Source organism: Oncorhynchus kisutch, linkage group LG1 (assembly GCF_002021735.2).
Source record: "Oncorhynchus kisutch isolate 150728-3 linkage group LG1, Okis_V2, whole genome shotgun sequence".
In the NCBI taxonomy this organism is placed as follows: domain Eukaryota; kingdom Metazoa; phylum Chordata; class Actinopteri; order Salmoniformes; family Salmonidae; genus Oncorhynchus; species Oncorhynchus kisutch.
This window is the reverse complement of record NC_034174.2, coordinates 68022475-68040241: the sequence shown is the minus strand read 5'-3', so window position 1 is coordinate 68040241 and position 17767 is coordinate 68022475. Positions and strand designations below refer to the sequence as shown.

General features: G+C 43.5%; 1 protein-coding gene across 1 annotated transcript in view; it reads right to left on the bottom strand.

The window, feature by feature from the left end:
* Positions 1 to 17767, bottom strand: part of LOC109888512 (bMERB domain-containing protein 1-like) — a 49160-nt gene that overhangs the window by 24102 nt on the left and 7291 nt on the right. The window contains exon 2 of the mRNA XM_020479687.2: positions 15598 to 15718. Within this exon, the coding sequence (XP_020335276.1) occupies positions 15598 to 15718 (121 nt within the window). The remainder of the gene's footprint in view (positions 1 to 15597; positions 15719 to 17767) is intronic.

Sequence of the window (17767 nt, the reverse complement as noted above, 5' to 3'; positions counted from 1 at the left end):
CAATCCCAATTTGCGATTGTTTTATTGTAAGTTTGGTCCGATATTTGTGGGCTTGGTATTACGTATTTGGATATTTTGAGTAAAGTTCATTGTGTTACTCATCTCTGCTGTCCTGCGCCTGACTCCTCTGCACCAGCTACACCCAGAACCTTACATAGTGCCTGTGCCAAAACCTCTCTTCTCCAATAAATGAGGAAAGGATCCCCCCCCCCCCACACACACACACAGTCCTAATGAGAGGTGTGTGGCTGGTTGAAGTTTTCAACAAGTCTCTATTCTGGGCTCAGTTTTTGACAGTGCAACCCTAAGGTCATGCTCAGCATTGAGTGTGTTTCTCAACTTTTTTTAATTTTTTTAATTTAATTTTAAAGATTTTTTTTTACTTAAGAGTTGAGAACCCTGACTCGCATAGGTATGCGGTGCCAAACTGGAGCAGAACATCTACTGCTTTCTCAGCCAGCCAGGAGACCGAACTGTGTGAGTGTGTTTGCCTCAAAAAACATCTAGCTTCAATCAGTTTATTCCAGTTAAGAATAACAATTATTATTGTATTTTAACAGCAACAGTTCCAACCTAGACTAGGTTTCAACAATAGTTTCTACAGTAAGATGTACAGTAGGCCTGATAATGTTTAATCTTCATCTGTACTGTTACTTAGGGTTGCACTATCAGTAGCTAGCCTGCTTTGGAGAATGTTAGCTATTAGCTGTGTACAAGGCCAGGGGATTGTTTGAAAGAGAAACTCACATCTACTACTATGAGAGTTAACGTTAATTAGTACTCCCTTATTACTGCTTATCGCCTGTTATAAAATGACAACAATGCCTTGCTAGCTGACTTAACGTTACTTTTCCACTGTCGAAGCACTGTTTCCTGAAGCATTCTGCTCTGTTCTGAAAGAACTCCCTGGGTTTACCGTCATGTTGTGGATGTTTGGTCAGGACGTGTCACTTTGTTAATTTGTTTGTTATGCGAGTTTCATTACTAAGCACTTCCACACACAAAACACATTGTGGGGGCTCCTTGTTATAAGTTTGTATGAAAGAGAGAGAAACTAATCGCTGTATATGCGTTTCATGACAATTGAGCTCAGTCAGAACTTGTGGCTAGCATGAGTCCATTTGATGACAGTGGTGAATGATGGCGAGTGGGAATGACAAGTCAGTAGCTGAGACATTAGTAGGTTTATAATTGAACACATTTATGAAGATTTGACACTATTGTGGAGAGATTCTATACATACAATAGAAATAAGCTGAACATTTTTTATGTAATTAATTTCATAATTCTTTTGGCCAAATTTCATATACACAAATGTAACTTTCCAAACAGAAAACCACATTTTCGTACCCTACAAAAAGAAATTGAACTGTATTTTAAGACGGTTAAATGCTCTACTAACAAAAAAGCTGTTATACTTACAATTCTATGTATGTCCCTTAAGGTCCTTGTGTAATTGTAATGTGATATTGTACCCCCTAGCTTGATTGTCCATTGTTTGTAATCAATGTATGCTTGTGTTCTCTCATGTGCTTTATGTATTGATTTGTTGTTAATAAAAAAACATTTAAAAAAAGATTGATTGACAATTAAAAAATATATAAAAAATAAATTTTAAAAATTAAAAAGTCAGTAGCTGACAGCGTGTCATCTGCTGCCTCAACGACAGCGCATCATCAGCTGCCTGAACGACAGCGCATCATCAGCTGCCTGAACGACAGCGCTGCATCGTGTGTCGTGAAGTGATCTTCAAGAAAACTACAGAAAACAAGATCTGGTAAACCACAAAGCACACGGGCATCTCCCTCTCACACTCGCGCAGCAGCCAAACTGAGCAGAGGCCGCTGCTTAAAATTAAGCAGAAAGTGCATTGAACAGAGAGCGCACGTACACTTGGCCAAATCAATTCCTGTAATTAATCAAACAATTATAAATGTACACTGACACGTCGCGACCCACCATTAACAGGTCCCGTGGGTCGCGACCCCTACTTTAAGAAAGGCGGCTCTAGATGCTGGAGAGTGGTGTCAGACAGACAGGGTACATCATCCATGACTAGGAGGAGGAGACATCAGACCATGGGTTAGTTCTGGTCTCCTGCCACATGACACATTTCCCTTCTGAGGAACATCAGTGATGACTCATAGGTCAGTGTAGTGACGTACTGTAGAGCAGAACATTATTCATTCTGTAGTGTAGATAGAGCAGAACATCACTGCTGAGTGAGAGGGTCAGCTACAGTATCATCATTAGTAAGCTACATCATTGTTAATTCAGGGCTCAGTGGCAGTGCTATAATTAGAATGTTGTGGACATGGCTACTGAGTGAGGGGTCAGCCCAGTGCCATCATTAAGAAGGGACAGCACTAGCTACTGAATAATGGTGCTTTCAAGACAACTGGGAATGCTGATAAAAACAAGGTCAAATCATGACGTCCGTGATCTTCAGGCCAGAAAGTGGGAGTTCTAGAAAGATGGATCCAAGTCGGATCTTGTTTTTTTTCAGAGTTCCTGGTTGTCTTGAACGCACTGATGTCGGAAGTCAGAGATTTCCGAGGTCCCAGTACCCAGCCTAGTGACCTCACTAGCAACTGAGTGAGAGGTCAGCCTAATGACATCAGTAAGAAGGGACATCACTAGCTACTGAGGGAGAGGGTCAGTTTAGTAGCATTATCAATAGGGAGGATTACAGGGAAAGTTGTTTTTCACTACAGCTAAGAGGGACACTGCCCTAAGGTTTATACATTCACTCACTGTTGTAAGTTGATTCGGATTCAATGGTTATAAAGATGAGCTGAAGAGAGACTGACTGCATCCCTTCTTCTTTTTATAAGAACGGCATATATTATTTATTGCTGCATTAAATACAGTAAATAGTTCATTGTTGGTTTACAGGTTGCCTAGATGAAGCTGAACCTTGACCTTTACAGTTTATACTGTAGTTTGAACCCATGCTACTCTATTCTTTATCTAAGACAATAAAGAGAACGGCAGGGCACTGTTCTTACGGTTCCCCCTGTCCGTAGGCCAACTGTAGCCCTCTGGTGATGGATTCGGGGTTCTGACTACTAAACTTGAAATAGTGTTAATTATCACGTATCCTATTGAAGTATTGAGTGCTACAGTCTAGGCCCAACACCAAAAGTGAATGGTTCTCTGTAGGAGGAATGTATATGGTGGAGGCAATTAGGCTTGAAATGTATTGAGTAAAAGGAAAGGCTGAGTTGGGTAGCTGAGCCTACAGACATCCATCACTGTCAGCTAACTGAGAGCCTCACCTCTCTACCTCCACTACCTCGCTACCTGTCAGACGGGATGAATAGGGACCTGCGGTGGGCAAGGTGCAGAATACAGATGATGTATGGCCCGAAGGGAACCATCGTATTCTACTTAAACAGATTATACTCCCTTCTATTCAATTATAATGAAATTGTTGAAGCAGCTTTGCTTCTTATCTTTGTTATCAATGTTATGAGTGGTGAGTTGAATGGGTTTTCGATAAACTTCATTTGATCACGGACGCTACCCATATTCCTGAATTGGCAAAATACAGGGATCGTTACACTAACTACTTGCACTTTATATGCTCAGCTCTTCTAATTAAAGTCTGATTAGATTACTGTGTTTCAAAGTCTTGGCTCTAAATGAATCACAGCTCATTCCCTGTCTCTGTGTCACAGTAAGGAAGGGAGGAGATGTCACTATAGTGCATTCTATAGGGTTATGATGGTGTAGCACCAGTAAATATGCAGTATAATCATGCCCGAGTATAGACATTCCTGGATTCCTCCTTTCATTCCTCTCTATTGGATCACCCTGTCTCTTCTAACAGTGTACATAACTGTGAGCATGCATTCACGCACACACAGATGTGTCCCTGTGTTGAGTTTAACCCTGACCCAAAAGCCTAGAAGGGATGAGAGAGCCAAGCCTATGGGTTCATAGCTTCAACCCCGCAGCACACACACACACACACTTACACACACCAACTGGTTAATGGACTGATGAATGTTTTCTTTTTGTTCTCTTGCTTTGTTTGTTCTTCTCCATGTTATGTCTTTCTCTGAGAAGCTACACAGGAAAGGGCTGAAAATATCCCATATTAATATAGGTAGCCTTAGAAATAATGTTCATGAAATCAATCACTTGATAACATCAGATAACATTCATATATTAGCCATTTCTTAAACTCACTTAAATAAGTATTTTGATGATACAGCAATAGCAATACAAGGATATAACATCTATAGAATAGACAGAAATGCTTATGGGGGAGGTGTTGTTTTATATATATATTGGGTAGCTGATATATACAGTTGAAGTTGGAAGTTTGCATATACTTAGGTTGGAGTCATTAAAACTCATTTTTCAATCACTCCACAAATGTCTTGTCCTAACTGACTTGCCAAAACTATAGTTTGTTAACATCTACTTCATGCATGACACAAGTAATTTTTCCAACAACTGTTTACAGACAGATTATTTCACTTATAATTCACTGTATCACACTTCCAGTGGGTCAAAAGTTTACATACACTTAGTTGACTGTGCCTTTAAACAGCTTGGAAAATTCCAGAAAATTATGTCATGGCTTTAGAAGCTTGACATAATTTGAGTCAGTTTGAGGTGTACCTGTGGATGTATTTCAAGGCCTACCTTCAAACTCAATGCCTCTTTGCTTGACATCATGGGAAAATCAAAAGGAATCAGCCAAGACCTCAGAAAACAAACTGTAGACCTCCACAAGTCTGGTTCATCCTTGGAAGCAATTTCCAAACGCCTGAAGGTACCACATTCATCTGTACAAACAATAGTACGCAAGTATAAACACCATGGGAACATGCAGCCGTCATACCACTCAGGAAGGAGACGCGTTCTGTCTCCTAGAGATGGACGTACTTTGGTGCGAAAAGTGAAAATCAATCCCAGAACAACAGCAAAGGACCTTGTGAAGATGCTGTAGGAAACAGGTACAAAAGTATCAATATCTGTCACGCCCTGGTCTTAGTATTTTGTGTTTTCTTTATTATTTTGGTCAGGCCAGGGTATGACATGGGTTTATTGTGGTGTGTTTAGTCTTGGGTTTTTGTTAGGTATTGGGTTTTTGGCTTAGTGGGGGTATCTAGCATAGTCTATGGCTGTCTGGAGTGGTTCTCAATCAGAGGCAGGTGTTTATCGTTGTCTCTGATTGGGAACCATATTTAGGCAGCCATATTCTTTGAGTGTTTCGTGGGTGATTGTTCCTGTCTTGGTGTTTGTTGCCACCAGATAGGCTGTTTAGGTTTTCTCACATTTATTGTTTTTGTTAGTTTATTCATGTGTAGTTTTCTTCATTAAAAAACATGAATAACAATCACGCTGCATTTTGGTCTGCCTCTACTTCACCTAAAGAAAACCGTTACAGAATCACCCACCACAACAGGACCAAGCGGCGTGGTGAAAGGCAGCAACAGCAGCGAAAAGAGGAATGGACATGGGAGGACGTTTTGGAGGGCAAGAGTATGGACTATACTTCTTGGGAGGAGATAGACAGGTGGGCGGTCGACCCAGGGAGAGTGCCTGGGATTCGATGGAGCAGTGCGCGGAAGGTTATCGGAGAATGGAGTTGGCGAAGCAAGCACGGCGGCGTGGACGGAAGCCCGAGAGTCAGCCCCAAAAATGTATTGGGGGGGGGCTCACAGGGAGTATGGCTACGCCAGGTAGGAGACCTGCGCAAACTCCCTGTGCTTACCGGGGGGCTAGAGAGACCGGGCAGGCACCGTGTTATGCTGTGGTGCGCACGGTGTCTCCAGTGCGGGTGCATAGCCCGGTGCGGTACATTCCAGCTCTCGCTATCGGCCGGGCTAGAGTGAGCATCGAGCCAAGTGCCATGAAGCAGGCTCTACGCATCTGGTCCCCAGTGCGTCTCCTTGGGCCGGCTTACATGGCACCAGCCTTGCGCTCGGTGTCTCCGGTTCGCCTGCATAGCCCAGTGCGGGCTATTCCACCTCGCCGCACTGGCAGGGCGACCGGGAGTATTCAACCAGGTAAGGTTGGGCAGGCTCGGTGCTCAAGAGCTCCAGTGCGCCTGCACGGTCCGGTCTATCCAGTACCACCTCCACACATCAGCCCTCCGGTGGCAGCTCCCCGCACCAGGCTGCCTGTGCGTGTTCTCGGCCCAGTACCACCAGTGCCAGCACCACGCATCAGGCCTACAGTGCGCCTCGCCTGTCCAGCGCTGCCAGAGCCTTCCTCCTCTACAGCGCTGCCGGAGTCTCCCGCCTGTTCAGCGCAGTCAGAGCCTTCCTCCTCTCCAGCGCTGTCGGAGTCTCCCGCCTGTTTAGCGCTGCCAGAGCCTTCCGCCTCTACAGCGCTGCCGGAGTCTCCCGCCTGTTCAGAGCTGCCAGTCTGCAAGGAGCTGCCAGTCTGCAAGGAGCTGCCAGTCTGCAAGGAGTTGCCAGTCTACAAGGAGCTGCCAGTCTGCAAGGAGCTGCTAGAGCTGCCAGTCTGCAGGATGCCGCCAGAGCTGCCAGTCTGCAAGGAGCCGCCAGAGCTGCCAGTCTGTATGGAGCAGCCAGAGCCGCCAGTCAGCATGGAGCAGCCAGAGCCGCCAGTCAGCCAGGATCTGCCGGAACCTCCAGTCAACCAGGATCTGCCAGAACCGCCAGCCAGCCAGGATCTGCCAGAGCCTACTACCTGTCTGAGCTTCCTCTCAGTGTTGAGCTTCCTCTCAGTCCCGAGCTACCCCTCAGTCCCGAGCTACCCATCAGTCCCGAGCTACCCATCAGTCCCGAGCTACCTCAGTCCCGAGCTGCCCCTCAGTCCGGTGGGGCCCTTGGTGAGGACTACTAGGCCAAGGTCGGCGGCGAGGGTCGCCTATCTAAGGACGCGAGGCAAAGGGACTAAGACTTTGTTAGAGTGGGGTCCACGTCCCGAGCCGGAGCCGCCACCGTGGACAGGCGCCCACCCAGACCCTCCCTTATGGGTTTAGGTGTGCGGCCGGGAGTCCGCAGCTTGGGGGGGGGGGGGTTCTGTCACGCCCTGGTCTTAGTATTTTGTGTTTTCTTTATTATTTTGGTCAGGCCAGGGTATGACATGGGTTTATTGTGGTGTGTTTTGTCTTGGGTTTTTGTTAGGTATTGGGTTTGTGGCTTAGTGGGGGTATCTAGCATAGTCTATGGCTGTCTGGAGTGGTTCTCAATCAGAGGCAGGTGTTTATCGTTGTCTCTGATTGGGAACCATATTTAGGCAGCCATATTCTTTGAGTGTTTCGTGGGTGATTGTTCCTGTCTTGGTGTTTGTTGCCACCAGATAGGCTGTTTAGGTTTTCTCACATTTATTGTTTTTGTTAGTTTATTCATGTATAGTTTTCTTCATTAAAAAACATGAATAAAAATCACGCTGCATTCTGGTCCGCCTCTACTTCACCTAAAGAAAACCGTTACAATATCCACAGTAAAACTAGTCCTATATCGACATAACCTGAAAGGCCGCTTAGCAAGGAAGAAGCCACTGCTCCAAAACCGCCATAAAAAAACTGACTTCGGTTTGCAACTGCACATGGGGACTTTTTGGAGAAATGTCCTCTGGTCTAATGAAACTGTTTGGCCATAATGACCATTGTTATGTTTGGAGGGAAAAGGGGGAGGCTTGCAAGCCGAAGAACACCATCCCAACCGTGGAGCACGAGGGTGGCAGAATCATGTTGTGGGGGTGCTTTGCTGCAGGAGGGACTGGTGCACTTCACAAAATGGATGGCATCATGAGGAAAGAATATTATGTGGATATATAGAAACAACATCTAAAGACGTCAGTCAAGAAGTTAAAGCGTGGTCGCAAATGGGTCTTCCAAATGGACAATTACCCCAAGCATACATCCAAAGTTGTAGCAAAATGGCTTAAGGACAACGAAGTCAAGGTATTGGAGTGGCCATCACAAAGCCCTCACCGCAATCCTATAGAAGATTTGTGTGCGAAACTGAAAAAGTTTGTGCGAGCAATGAGGTCTACAAAAATTACTCAGTTACACCAGCTCTGTCAGGAGGAATGGGCCAAAATTCACCCAACGTATTGTGGCTACCCAAAACATTTGACCCAAGTTAAACAATTTAAAGGCAATGCTACCAAATACTAGTGTATGTAAACTTCTGACTCACTGGGAATGCGATGAAGGAAATAAAAGCTGAAATAAGTAATTCTCTCTACTATTATTCTGACATTATCCTAAGTGACCTAAGACAGGGAGTTCTTACTGAGATTAAATGTCAGGAATTGTGAAAAAGTGAGTTTAAATGTATTTGGCTAAGGTGTATGTAAACTTCCAACTTCTACTCTCTGTCTCTCTCTCTCGCTCTCTCTCTATATATATATTCAAAGCCATATCCCTGTAATGCTTAGAGAAGATCTCATGTCAAGACGATCTCATGTCAAGTGTCACTGAAGTGCTGTGATTGCAGGTTCACCTGCCACATCTAAAGTTTATTATTTTGGGTTGTTGCTATAGGCCACCAAGTGCTAACACTTAGTTTCTAAATAATTTGTGTGAAATGCCTGATAGTGTATGTGATGTAAACATAGAGATATACTTCCTCGGAGACCTGAATATTGACTGGTTTTCATGAAAATGTCCGCTCAACAGGAAGCGTCTAGCTGTAACCAGTGTCTGTAAATGGTTCAGGTTATTAATCAACCTACCAGGTTTTTTACAAACACTAGAGGAACAAGATCATCTACATGTATTGATCACATTATTACTAATACTGTAGAACCTTGTTGTAAAGCTGTATCCATACCCATTGGATGCGTTGATCACAATATAGTGGCTATAGCCAGAAAAGCCAAAGTTCCAAAAGCTGGGTTTAAAATGTGATGAATTTATGAAATTGCTTCTTCCAATTATTGATAAAAATGCACCTATTAAGACACTGACTGTTAGATCTGTTAAGGATCCATGGATTGATGAGGAATTTAAAAACTGTACAGTGGCCTGCGAAAGTATTCACCCCTCTTGGCATTTTTCCTACTTTGTTGCCTGCCTTACAACCTGGAATTAAAATATATATATTTTTTGGTGTGGGGGGGGGGGGGGTTGTATCATTTGATTTACACAGCATGCCTACCACTTTGAGGATGCAACATATTTTTATTGTGAAACAAACAAAAATGAAGACAAAAAAACTGAAAACATGAGCGTGCATAACTATTCAACCCCAACCCCCCAAAGTCAATACTTTGTAGAGCCAACTTTTGCAGCAATTACAGCTGCAAGTCTCTTTGGATATGTCTCTATAAGCTTGGCACATTTAGCCACTGGGATTTTTGCCCATTCTTCAAGGCAAAACTGCTCCAGCTTCTTCAAATTGGATGGGTTCCTGCTGGTGTACAGCAATCTTTTCCTGCTGATGTACAGCTATCTTTAAGTCATACCACAGATTCTCTATTGGATTGAGGTCTGGGCTTTGACTAGGCCATTTCATGGCATTTAAATGTTTCCTTTTAAACCACTCAAGTGTTGCTTTAGAAGTATGCTTCGGGTAATTGTCCTGCTGGAAGGTGAACCTCCGTACCAGTCTCAAATCTCTGGAAGACTGAAACAGGTTTCCATCAAGAATTTCCCTGTATTTAGCGCCATTCATCATTCCTTCAATTCCGACCAGTTTCCCAGTCCCTGCCAATGGAATAACATCCCCACTGCATTATGCTGCCACCACCATGCTTCACTGTGGGATGGTTTATAAGGGAATTTATATGCTTAAAAGTAATGATTAAAGAATTCCACCCTGAAGTGTAACTATTAGTGATTATTAGTTTATGTAGCATGTATAATGAATAATTAAAGTACTAAACATAAGTCCAATAAGGTTTGGTAGAGACATGGGAGGGAGAGAAATGTGTGTGTGTGTGACTAAGAAGATACCAAGAACAATTCAACTGTGTATGACCTCCCCATACTAGAACTCTGAGAAACTTACAATAGGACAAGGAGTCCTTTCAAGGTTCCTCTAATCTCGGGGGAATTGAACTGTCGGCTTGGTAGTGATAAACAGTGGATACAACTCACCTACTGTTCGTGTGTATGTATGTGCTTAGGATATCTACTGTTTGTGTGGAGGTATGTGCGTAAGTAGGGAGTGAGTTATAAAATGGATGTCTTTGTATTATGGACTTCAGAACATTCTCGTGAATAAACTGTACGAGCCTTTTGCATAAGCTGAGTCTTTGCCTAATTATTATTAAACCCAGGGTCTTACAAACCTCTGGGATTGGTCAAAGCTATTGATTGTTAGCTATTATCATTGGGATTGAAAATTCTCGTGACAATGGTGGTCTCGGGGTGATGAAAGGTGTTGGGTTTGAGCCAGACATAGTGTTTTCCTTGATGGCCAAAAAGCTACATTTGAGTCTCATCTGACCAGAGTACCTTCTTCCATATGTTTGGGGAGTCTCCCACGTGCCTTTTGGGGAACAACAAATGTGTCTGCTTATTTTTTTCTTTAAGCAATGTTTTTTTTTCTGGCCACTCTTCCATAAAGGCCAGCTCTGTGGAGTGTACGGCTTAAAGTGGTCCTATGGACAGATACTCCAATCTCCGCTGTGAAGCTTTGCAGCTCCCTCCGGGTTTTCTTTGGTCTCTTTGTTGCCTCTCTGATTAATGCCTTCCTTGCCTGGACCATGAGTTTTGGTGGGTGGACCTCTCTTGGCAGGATTGTTGTGGTGCCATATTCCTTCCATTTTTTAACAATGGATTTAATGGTGCTCTGTGGGATGTTCAAAGTTTCAGATCGTTTTTTATAACCCATCCCTGATCTGTACTTCTCCACAACTTTGTCCCTGACCTGTTTGGAGAGCTCCTTGGTCTCAATTTTGCCGCTTGCTTTTTTTTCATTTCACTTCACCAATTTGGACTATTTTGTGTATGTCTATTACATGAAATCCAAATAAAAATCTATTTAAATTACAGGTTGTAATGCAAGGCACTGTATGGTTGAAAGAGATGGGGGCAAAAGGAGTGGCTAATAAGTCTGGCTGCACATCTGATTGACTGACTTACTGCAAATTGAGAATTGATGTGACTAAACTCAACAAAAAGAAGAAGAAACTGTATTATGAAGCCAAGATCAATGATATAAAGAATGATGGAAAAATTATTGGAGTACTTTAAATGAATTTATGTACAGAAAGACAAATTCATCTCAGTCTTTCATTGAATCAGATGGCTTATTCATCACAAAACCATTTGATGTGCCAATTATTTTAATGATTACGTCATTAGCAAAGTGGGCAAACTTAGACAAGAAATGCCAACAACGAACAGTGAGCCATTGTATTCATGCATAAAAAAACATATAATGAAAGAAAAGCATTGTCATATTTATTTTTAGTTAGTGTGGGCAAGGTGCAAAAATGATTGTTATTGATCAATAATGACAAACATCCTGGCATTGACAACTACTGAAGATGGTAGCTGACACTATAGCCACTCCTATCTGTCATATATTTAATCTGAGTGTAGAGGGAAGAGTTTGTCCTCAGGCCTGCAGGGAAGCCAAAGTCAGTCGGCTACCCATGAGTGGTAAAGCGGCCTTTACTGGTTCTAAAAGCAGACCTATCTGCTTGTTGCCAGCTCTTAGCAAACTGTTAGAAAAAATGGTGTTTGACCAAATACAATGCTATTTCTCTGTAAACTGACAACATACTTCCAGCATACTTATAGAGAAGGGCACTCAACATGTACTGCACTGACACAAATGACTGATGTCACACCCTGATCAGTTTCACCTGTCCACGTTATTGTCTCACCCCCCTCCAGGTGTGGCTTGTTTTCCCCAATGTATTTATCCCTGTTTCCTGTCTCTCTGTGCCAGTTCGTCTTGTATGTTAGTCAAGTCAACCAGCGTGTTTTTCCCATACTCTTTTTTTTCTATTCTCTTTGTGGTAGTCCTCCTGGTTTTGACCCCTGCGTGACTCTGGACTTCTTTCCCGCCTGTCTGATCATCCTGCCTGGCCTGACTTTCATTCTGCCTGCCCTTCGGTACCTTTTGGACTCTGGTTTTGACCTTTTTGCCTGTACACACCCATTCTCTTGCCTTCCCCTATTGGATTAATAAATATTGTAAGACTCCAACCATCTGCATCTGGGTCTCGCCTTGTGTCATGATAGATGATTGGTTGAAATAAATTAATAATAAGAATATTGTGGGAGCTGTACTTTTAGACTTCAGTGCAGAATTTGATATTATTGACCATAACCTGTTGTTCAGAAAACGTATTTTTGAATGGACAGAAAATTGCTTTTCAACCACTGCCATATCATGGATTCAGAGCTATCTATATGTTAAAACTGAATTCATTTGATGTTTGATTTTTGCAGTTTGCTGTTCGCTCAACATATAGAAATGAGAAGCAGGCCAAAGAGTTTAGGCACCATACTGCAGAGGTGGTGAGAAACAACATCAGAGAGAATCTGAAAAACTCTCTCCATCATGTCAGATGGCACCACAGACAGTTCTGTGAAAGACGAGGAGTTAGTTTGTCAGATTCTGTCACAAGGGCAAGATCGAGTCGAGGTTTGTTGGCATCAAGTAGGTGGAGAAGACAGACACGGCACACATAAGCAACGCCATCAGTGCCATCATGGAGGGAGTGGGGGAGCAAGTTGGTCGCTCTTGGAACAGATGGAGCTGCTGTGATGACCGGAGCCAAGAATGGTGCGGTCAGCCGGCTGAAGGGGGACTTACATCATCGGCATCTACTGTATGGCACATCGACTTGAACTGACCTTTTCTGATGCCATCCGGTCCAACTTGATGTTTCAGAAAGTAGAAGACCTCCTCAGTGGGCTCTACACCTTCTACCACAGCAGTCCACTGAACAGGGCAAACCTGGTAAACAGCTTCCAGGCTCTTGGGCACACACCACTGGCGCCCATCAGAATTGGCGGGACCCGATGGGTAGGACACCTATTGCGTGCACTGGACCACTTCCTGCGAGGTTACCAGGGGCTTGTCCAGCACCTGGAACAGGTAGTGGCTCTAGATTGCTATGCTAATTACTCCGAATGTCATCATCAATATGTAATGTCCAGTAATAACAACAAACACGGTTACAATTAGTAACATCATGTTTCAATGCTTTATGCACTGATAAAATGTGTCATATCTAATAGCATTTTTTTGTGGACGGCAATTAATTGTCTATTTGTATGTCTTTGTTCTTTATCCATTTCAGATTCAATCTGCTGATGCCCAAAATGTCTGATGTGTCCAGCAGGCCAAGGCCAGGAAATAGTACTGCGAGGGAGGCTGTTGTTATCCGCTTCTGTGGCCTCCTGCATGACACACTAACACACTTGAGCATCCTGTCCGCCTGTCTGCAGAGGTCCACCATCACCATAGCAGAAGCCCACAGCTCCTTGTGCTCAACACAGGCTGTACTTAAGAAGTACAAAACCAGGTATGTTTATTTAAGCTGCAATAAGATATACTTCCCTTAAGTGAATTAAGAGAAAGGATTATGTCAATGAGAGGGAGAGAGAGTGTGTTGTAAAGGAACATTCTGAAAGGATGGTAAAATGAGCCTGTTGTCATCAGAGAAGGGCCCATGATGAAAGGCCACAATGGCCAACAGATATGAGGGAATTTCACTGACCAGAGGTGACAGCAAGACGCTCGTCACCTCACAGGACAAAATGCTTGACAGGCGAGTGGAGAGTATGACTGACAGGTTCCAGGACACCAGTATAGGGGTCCTGTGTGCCACCAAGCTGGTCAGCTTCACCAACTGGCCAGAGTCAGGACATGCAGCAGCAAGTTACTCTGTTTTCTATTACAGGGCAGTCAGGTTAGATTCAGGATCATATTTTTATAGTTTGAGAATTTAAACTGCATGATGCTTGTTGTAATGTATACAATTATTCTAGATTTTGGAGACACTGAACTGGAAACCCTGGTGGACCATTTCAAGCCTGTCCTGGAGACCTCTGGCATCCATGTGGAAAGGATCCCTGACCAGTGGACTGTCCTGGAGACCTCTGGCATCCATGTTGAAAGGATCCCTGACCAGTGGACTGTCCTGGAGACCTCTGGCATCCATGTGGAAAGGATCCCTGACCAGTGGACTGTCCTGGAGACCTCTGGCATCCATGTGGAAAGGATCCCCGACCAGTGGACTGTCCTGGAGACCTCTGGCATCCATGTTGAAAGGATCCCTGACCAGTGGACTGTCCTGGAGACCTCTGGCATCCACATTGAAAGGATCCCTGACCAGTGGACTGTCCTGGAGATCTCTGGCATCCATGTGGAAAGGATCCCTGACCAGTGGACTGTCCTGGAGACCTCTGGCATCCATGTTGAAAGGATCCCTGACCAGTGGACTGTCCTGAAGGTGCCGATGTACCAAGGGCCCCAGTACCTGCAGAAGATGTCCTGGTTCTGTGTCAACAGCAGCCATCAGCATTCCTGCCCTGATTTGCTAGCATTGGTTGACCTGGTCCTGTCCTTCCCTGCCTCCACAGCTGAATGTGAAAGAGGTTTTAATACCATGTCCTCTCCAGAGATCAGGGAGTATGGTCCGATAAAAGCTGTGATTCTGTGGCACCAGGACTCTGTCAGGAGCAGGAGGCCAGACTTCATGGACTGTGCAAAGAGGCTGATTGCGGTAGAGAGTGAGGAGTCTGATGAGGAGGTTTAAGTTTATTACAATGATTAAGCATCTGATAGGTTTACAAAACCTTCAAATGTACTTTTATGTTTGATCCTTACGTACATTTAATAGCCAATGCTTCAGTAGAATTTGGAGTTCAAGAGTTCTTCAGTTGTATTCAGGCTGGGAAATTAAATCGAGCCACAGCCAAAATTAACCACCATCTGATAAGTCTCTATTTGACCTGTATTTTATCAGGGTATTTCTACTCAAAGTAAAGGATTTGTAGATGTGTTTCCCCTTTGTATCAGGAGAACACCAGTTCTATGTCCACTGCACTTCTCATAATTGTATCATTTTTGACAGCACTTTTGGTCAACTACAGTTGTTTTTAAATGTGCTCTACAAATACACTTGATTTGATTAACTGTTGATCAATATATTAAAATAATGTTGTTTCAAATTCTGCTCTGGCCTCTTCTTTAAGTTTGTATTCAACATAATACCTTATATCAATGAAATGCACTGAAATCAAATCAAATGTATATATATAGCCCTTCGTACATCAGCTGATATCTCAAAGTGCTGTACAGAAACCCAGCCTAAAACCCCAAACAGCAAGCAATGCAGGTGTAGAAGCACGGTGGCTAAATGAATGTATATTTGACCCACAAAGGCAATTTATTATTTTGGCCGGTGAAAAAAGATGCTTTTCTACCAGTCCCCTTGGCAGGTGAGCCAAAAAATACATTTCGGACACTAGTTACACACACACACACACACAAGCACACCACCCTGCTATTCAGAATAATACGTGACAATACAGTAGAATTATCTAGATTAGAGATATCCAGAGTAGAGCTATCCAGATTAGAGGTCGCAATTGTAAATGAGAACTTGTTCTCAACTTGCCTACCTGGTTAAATAAAGGTGAAATAAAATAAATAAAAAGAGATAACTGACATACAAGACACTCACATGTATCTGAGTTCTGACTCTCTTCTGACCAGCACATCTCGAATCCTGTCAATCTTGAAAAGCTCTCCCTCGATGTCATCTATGGTGATGGTGGAGTCTGCCATGGAGACGATGTCCTCTTCTGATCAGAGAGGAAGACAGACAAAAGTTCAGTTTTTCTATTCAACTTCTTTCCAGATCTACATTTTGGAATGATATGGTAGAACAGGTAGGCAAATGGGTGCACACACACACGCACGCACGCACACACACACACACACACACACACACACACACACACACACACACACACACACACACACACACACACACACACACACACGCACGCACGCACACACACACACACGCACGCACGCACGCACGCACACACACACACACACACACACACACTTGGGTTGGCATAGCAACATTGTGACAGGATAAAGCTGGCATACGCATAAAGATGCCTATATGACACAACATGTCCTACTGTAGCATCATGGATAAGGTAGCTTGGGACCAGATCATCATCTTTGTATGCTGCCAAGCAAAACATTGATTTTGTCTGGTTCAATGCAGGCTAAGGAATTCAATTAGGGTTTATTCCAGGCTTAATCAAATACACACATAGCAAAAACTGAAAAACAGAGAGATATGCTTCTTAAAAAATCTAGCCAGGGCCTAACGCTTTTGCTGTGATGAAAACAATTAATTAAAAGTCACAAAATCTACGCTTTGGCAACAAGTTGGAGGCTTCTTCCTCAGTCATTGTTATGAGAAACGTTAGAGGTAAAAACCTTTCAGCCTTTGAGTACAAAGACTTTTTAGCAATTCCCCAGCGTTTGAGAAGTAGAGGTAGAAGAACTGTGTTCCTTGTAATTACTGTTGATGGTCTGAACCCACAGAGACTCTGGGGAACCATTTGAGAAAAGAGTTGACTGTCTGAGTGCTCTGGTGCAGACAGTGCTCTGGCTCACAGTGAGTAAATGAGAGCGTGAGAGCGAGCGAGCGAGAGAGAAAGTTTGTGCACGAGTGAGTCTACCTCTGTGTCCTACCTCCCTCACCCCCAGTGGGCTTTGAGCAGAATATAAATCACCAAGAAAAATAGATCCAAGTATGAACAGCTACTTATGGGGTTTTACAGCGGCAGCCAGACATCAGCAAAAGGAAATACCTAACAGAATGACATTACAATAAATACTTATGTGTATATCAATGTGTACATCTTGCCAGGCCATTTCTTTAAGTTGCTTTATAACATTTACTTAGCTTTTTACCACTTTGGTAACCAGAGTGTAATTACTACGGGTAGTTTACCATCCTTTACCACTATTCCATCTAACCTGCTGTTACACATTGTGATCATAGATCATGTATTATAAGCTTCGCCACATCTCAGCCACTATATCTAACCCGTTTGTCTGTCTGCCCCGAGCTGTTAACATCAAGCTTTGTTTTCCCTCAGAGTCCCAACAACTAGTGTGGGATGGAGCCAGTTCAAAACGTTTCAGCTTCAGACCCACTGCAGAATTTCAAATCGAGCCAAACACTCTGCCATGAAATCAAACATTCCACTGCTTCCACCTCCCCGACTCCCTATTGCTTTCGCAGATTTATGCCTACTAGTTGCACAAATGAGGATTATACATGTATTTACCATCTGATCCTAGATCAGTATTTCTTGATCAAACATTCAACTGCATCCACAACTACCTATTTCTTTCGCAGATTTACACTTTTTAGATTTAACTTTATTTACTGATCCTAGACCTGTCAGAAAGATCAGTAATTCCTTGATGAAGGTGTATTGAGGTATGCTGCTGAGTGTCCTGCGTGCCAAAATACTTTGTTAGCTTGCTGAGCTAAAGGAAGTCAGAGGTTCAACAGTTCAGTCAGTCTGCCTTCTCTTCCTCCGAGTCTCTTCTGAGTCTCGTCTGCTGGTGTCATGGTTCCCTAGCGGCTCTGCTAACTAACTCTCCCCCGCTGTTGAGCTGCTCTGTGTTGAGCCCGACTAACTGAGACACCAGCTGGACTGGGGATTGAGAAACCTCACACCACCACCACTGACTGAACAGAGAATCTGATAGTCTCATCCCTCAGGAGGAAGAGGGAGACGGTCTACTTTGATACCCTTTGCAATGACAAATACATACAAGATGTGTGTTATGTCTGGAAGTCAAATGACAATAAA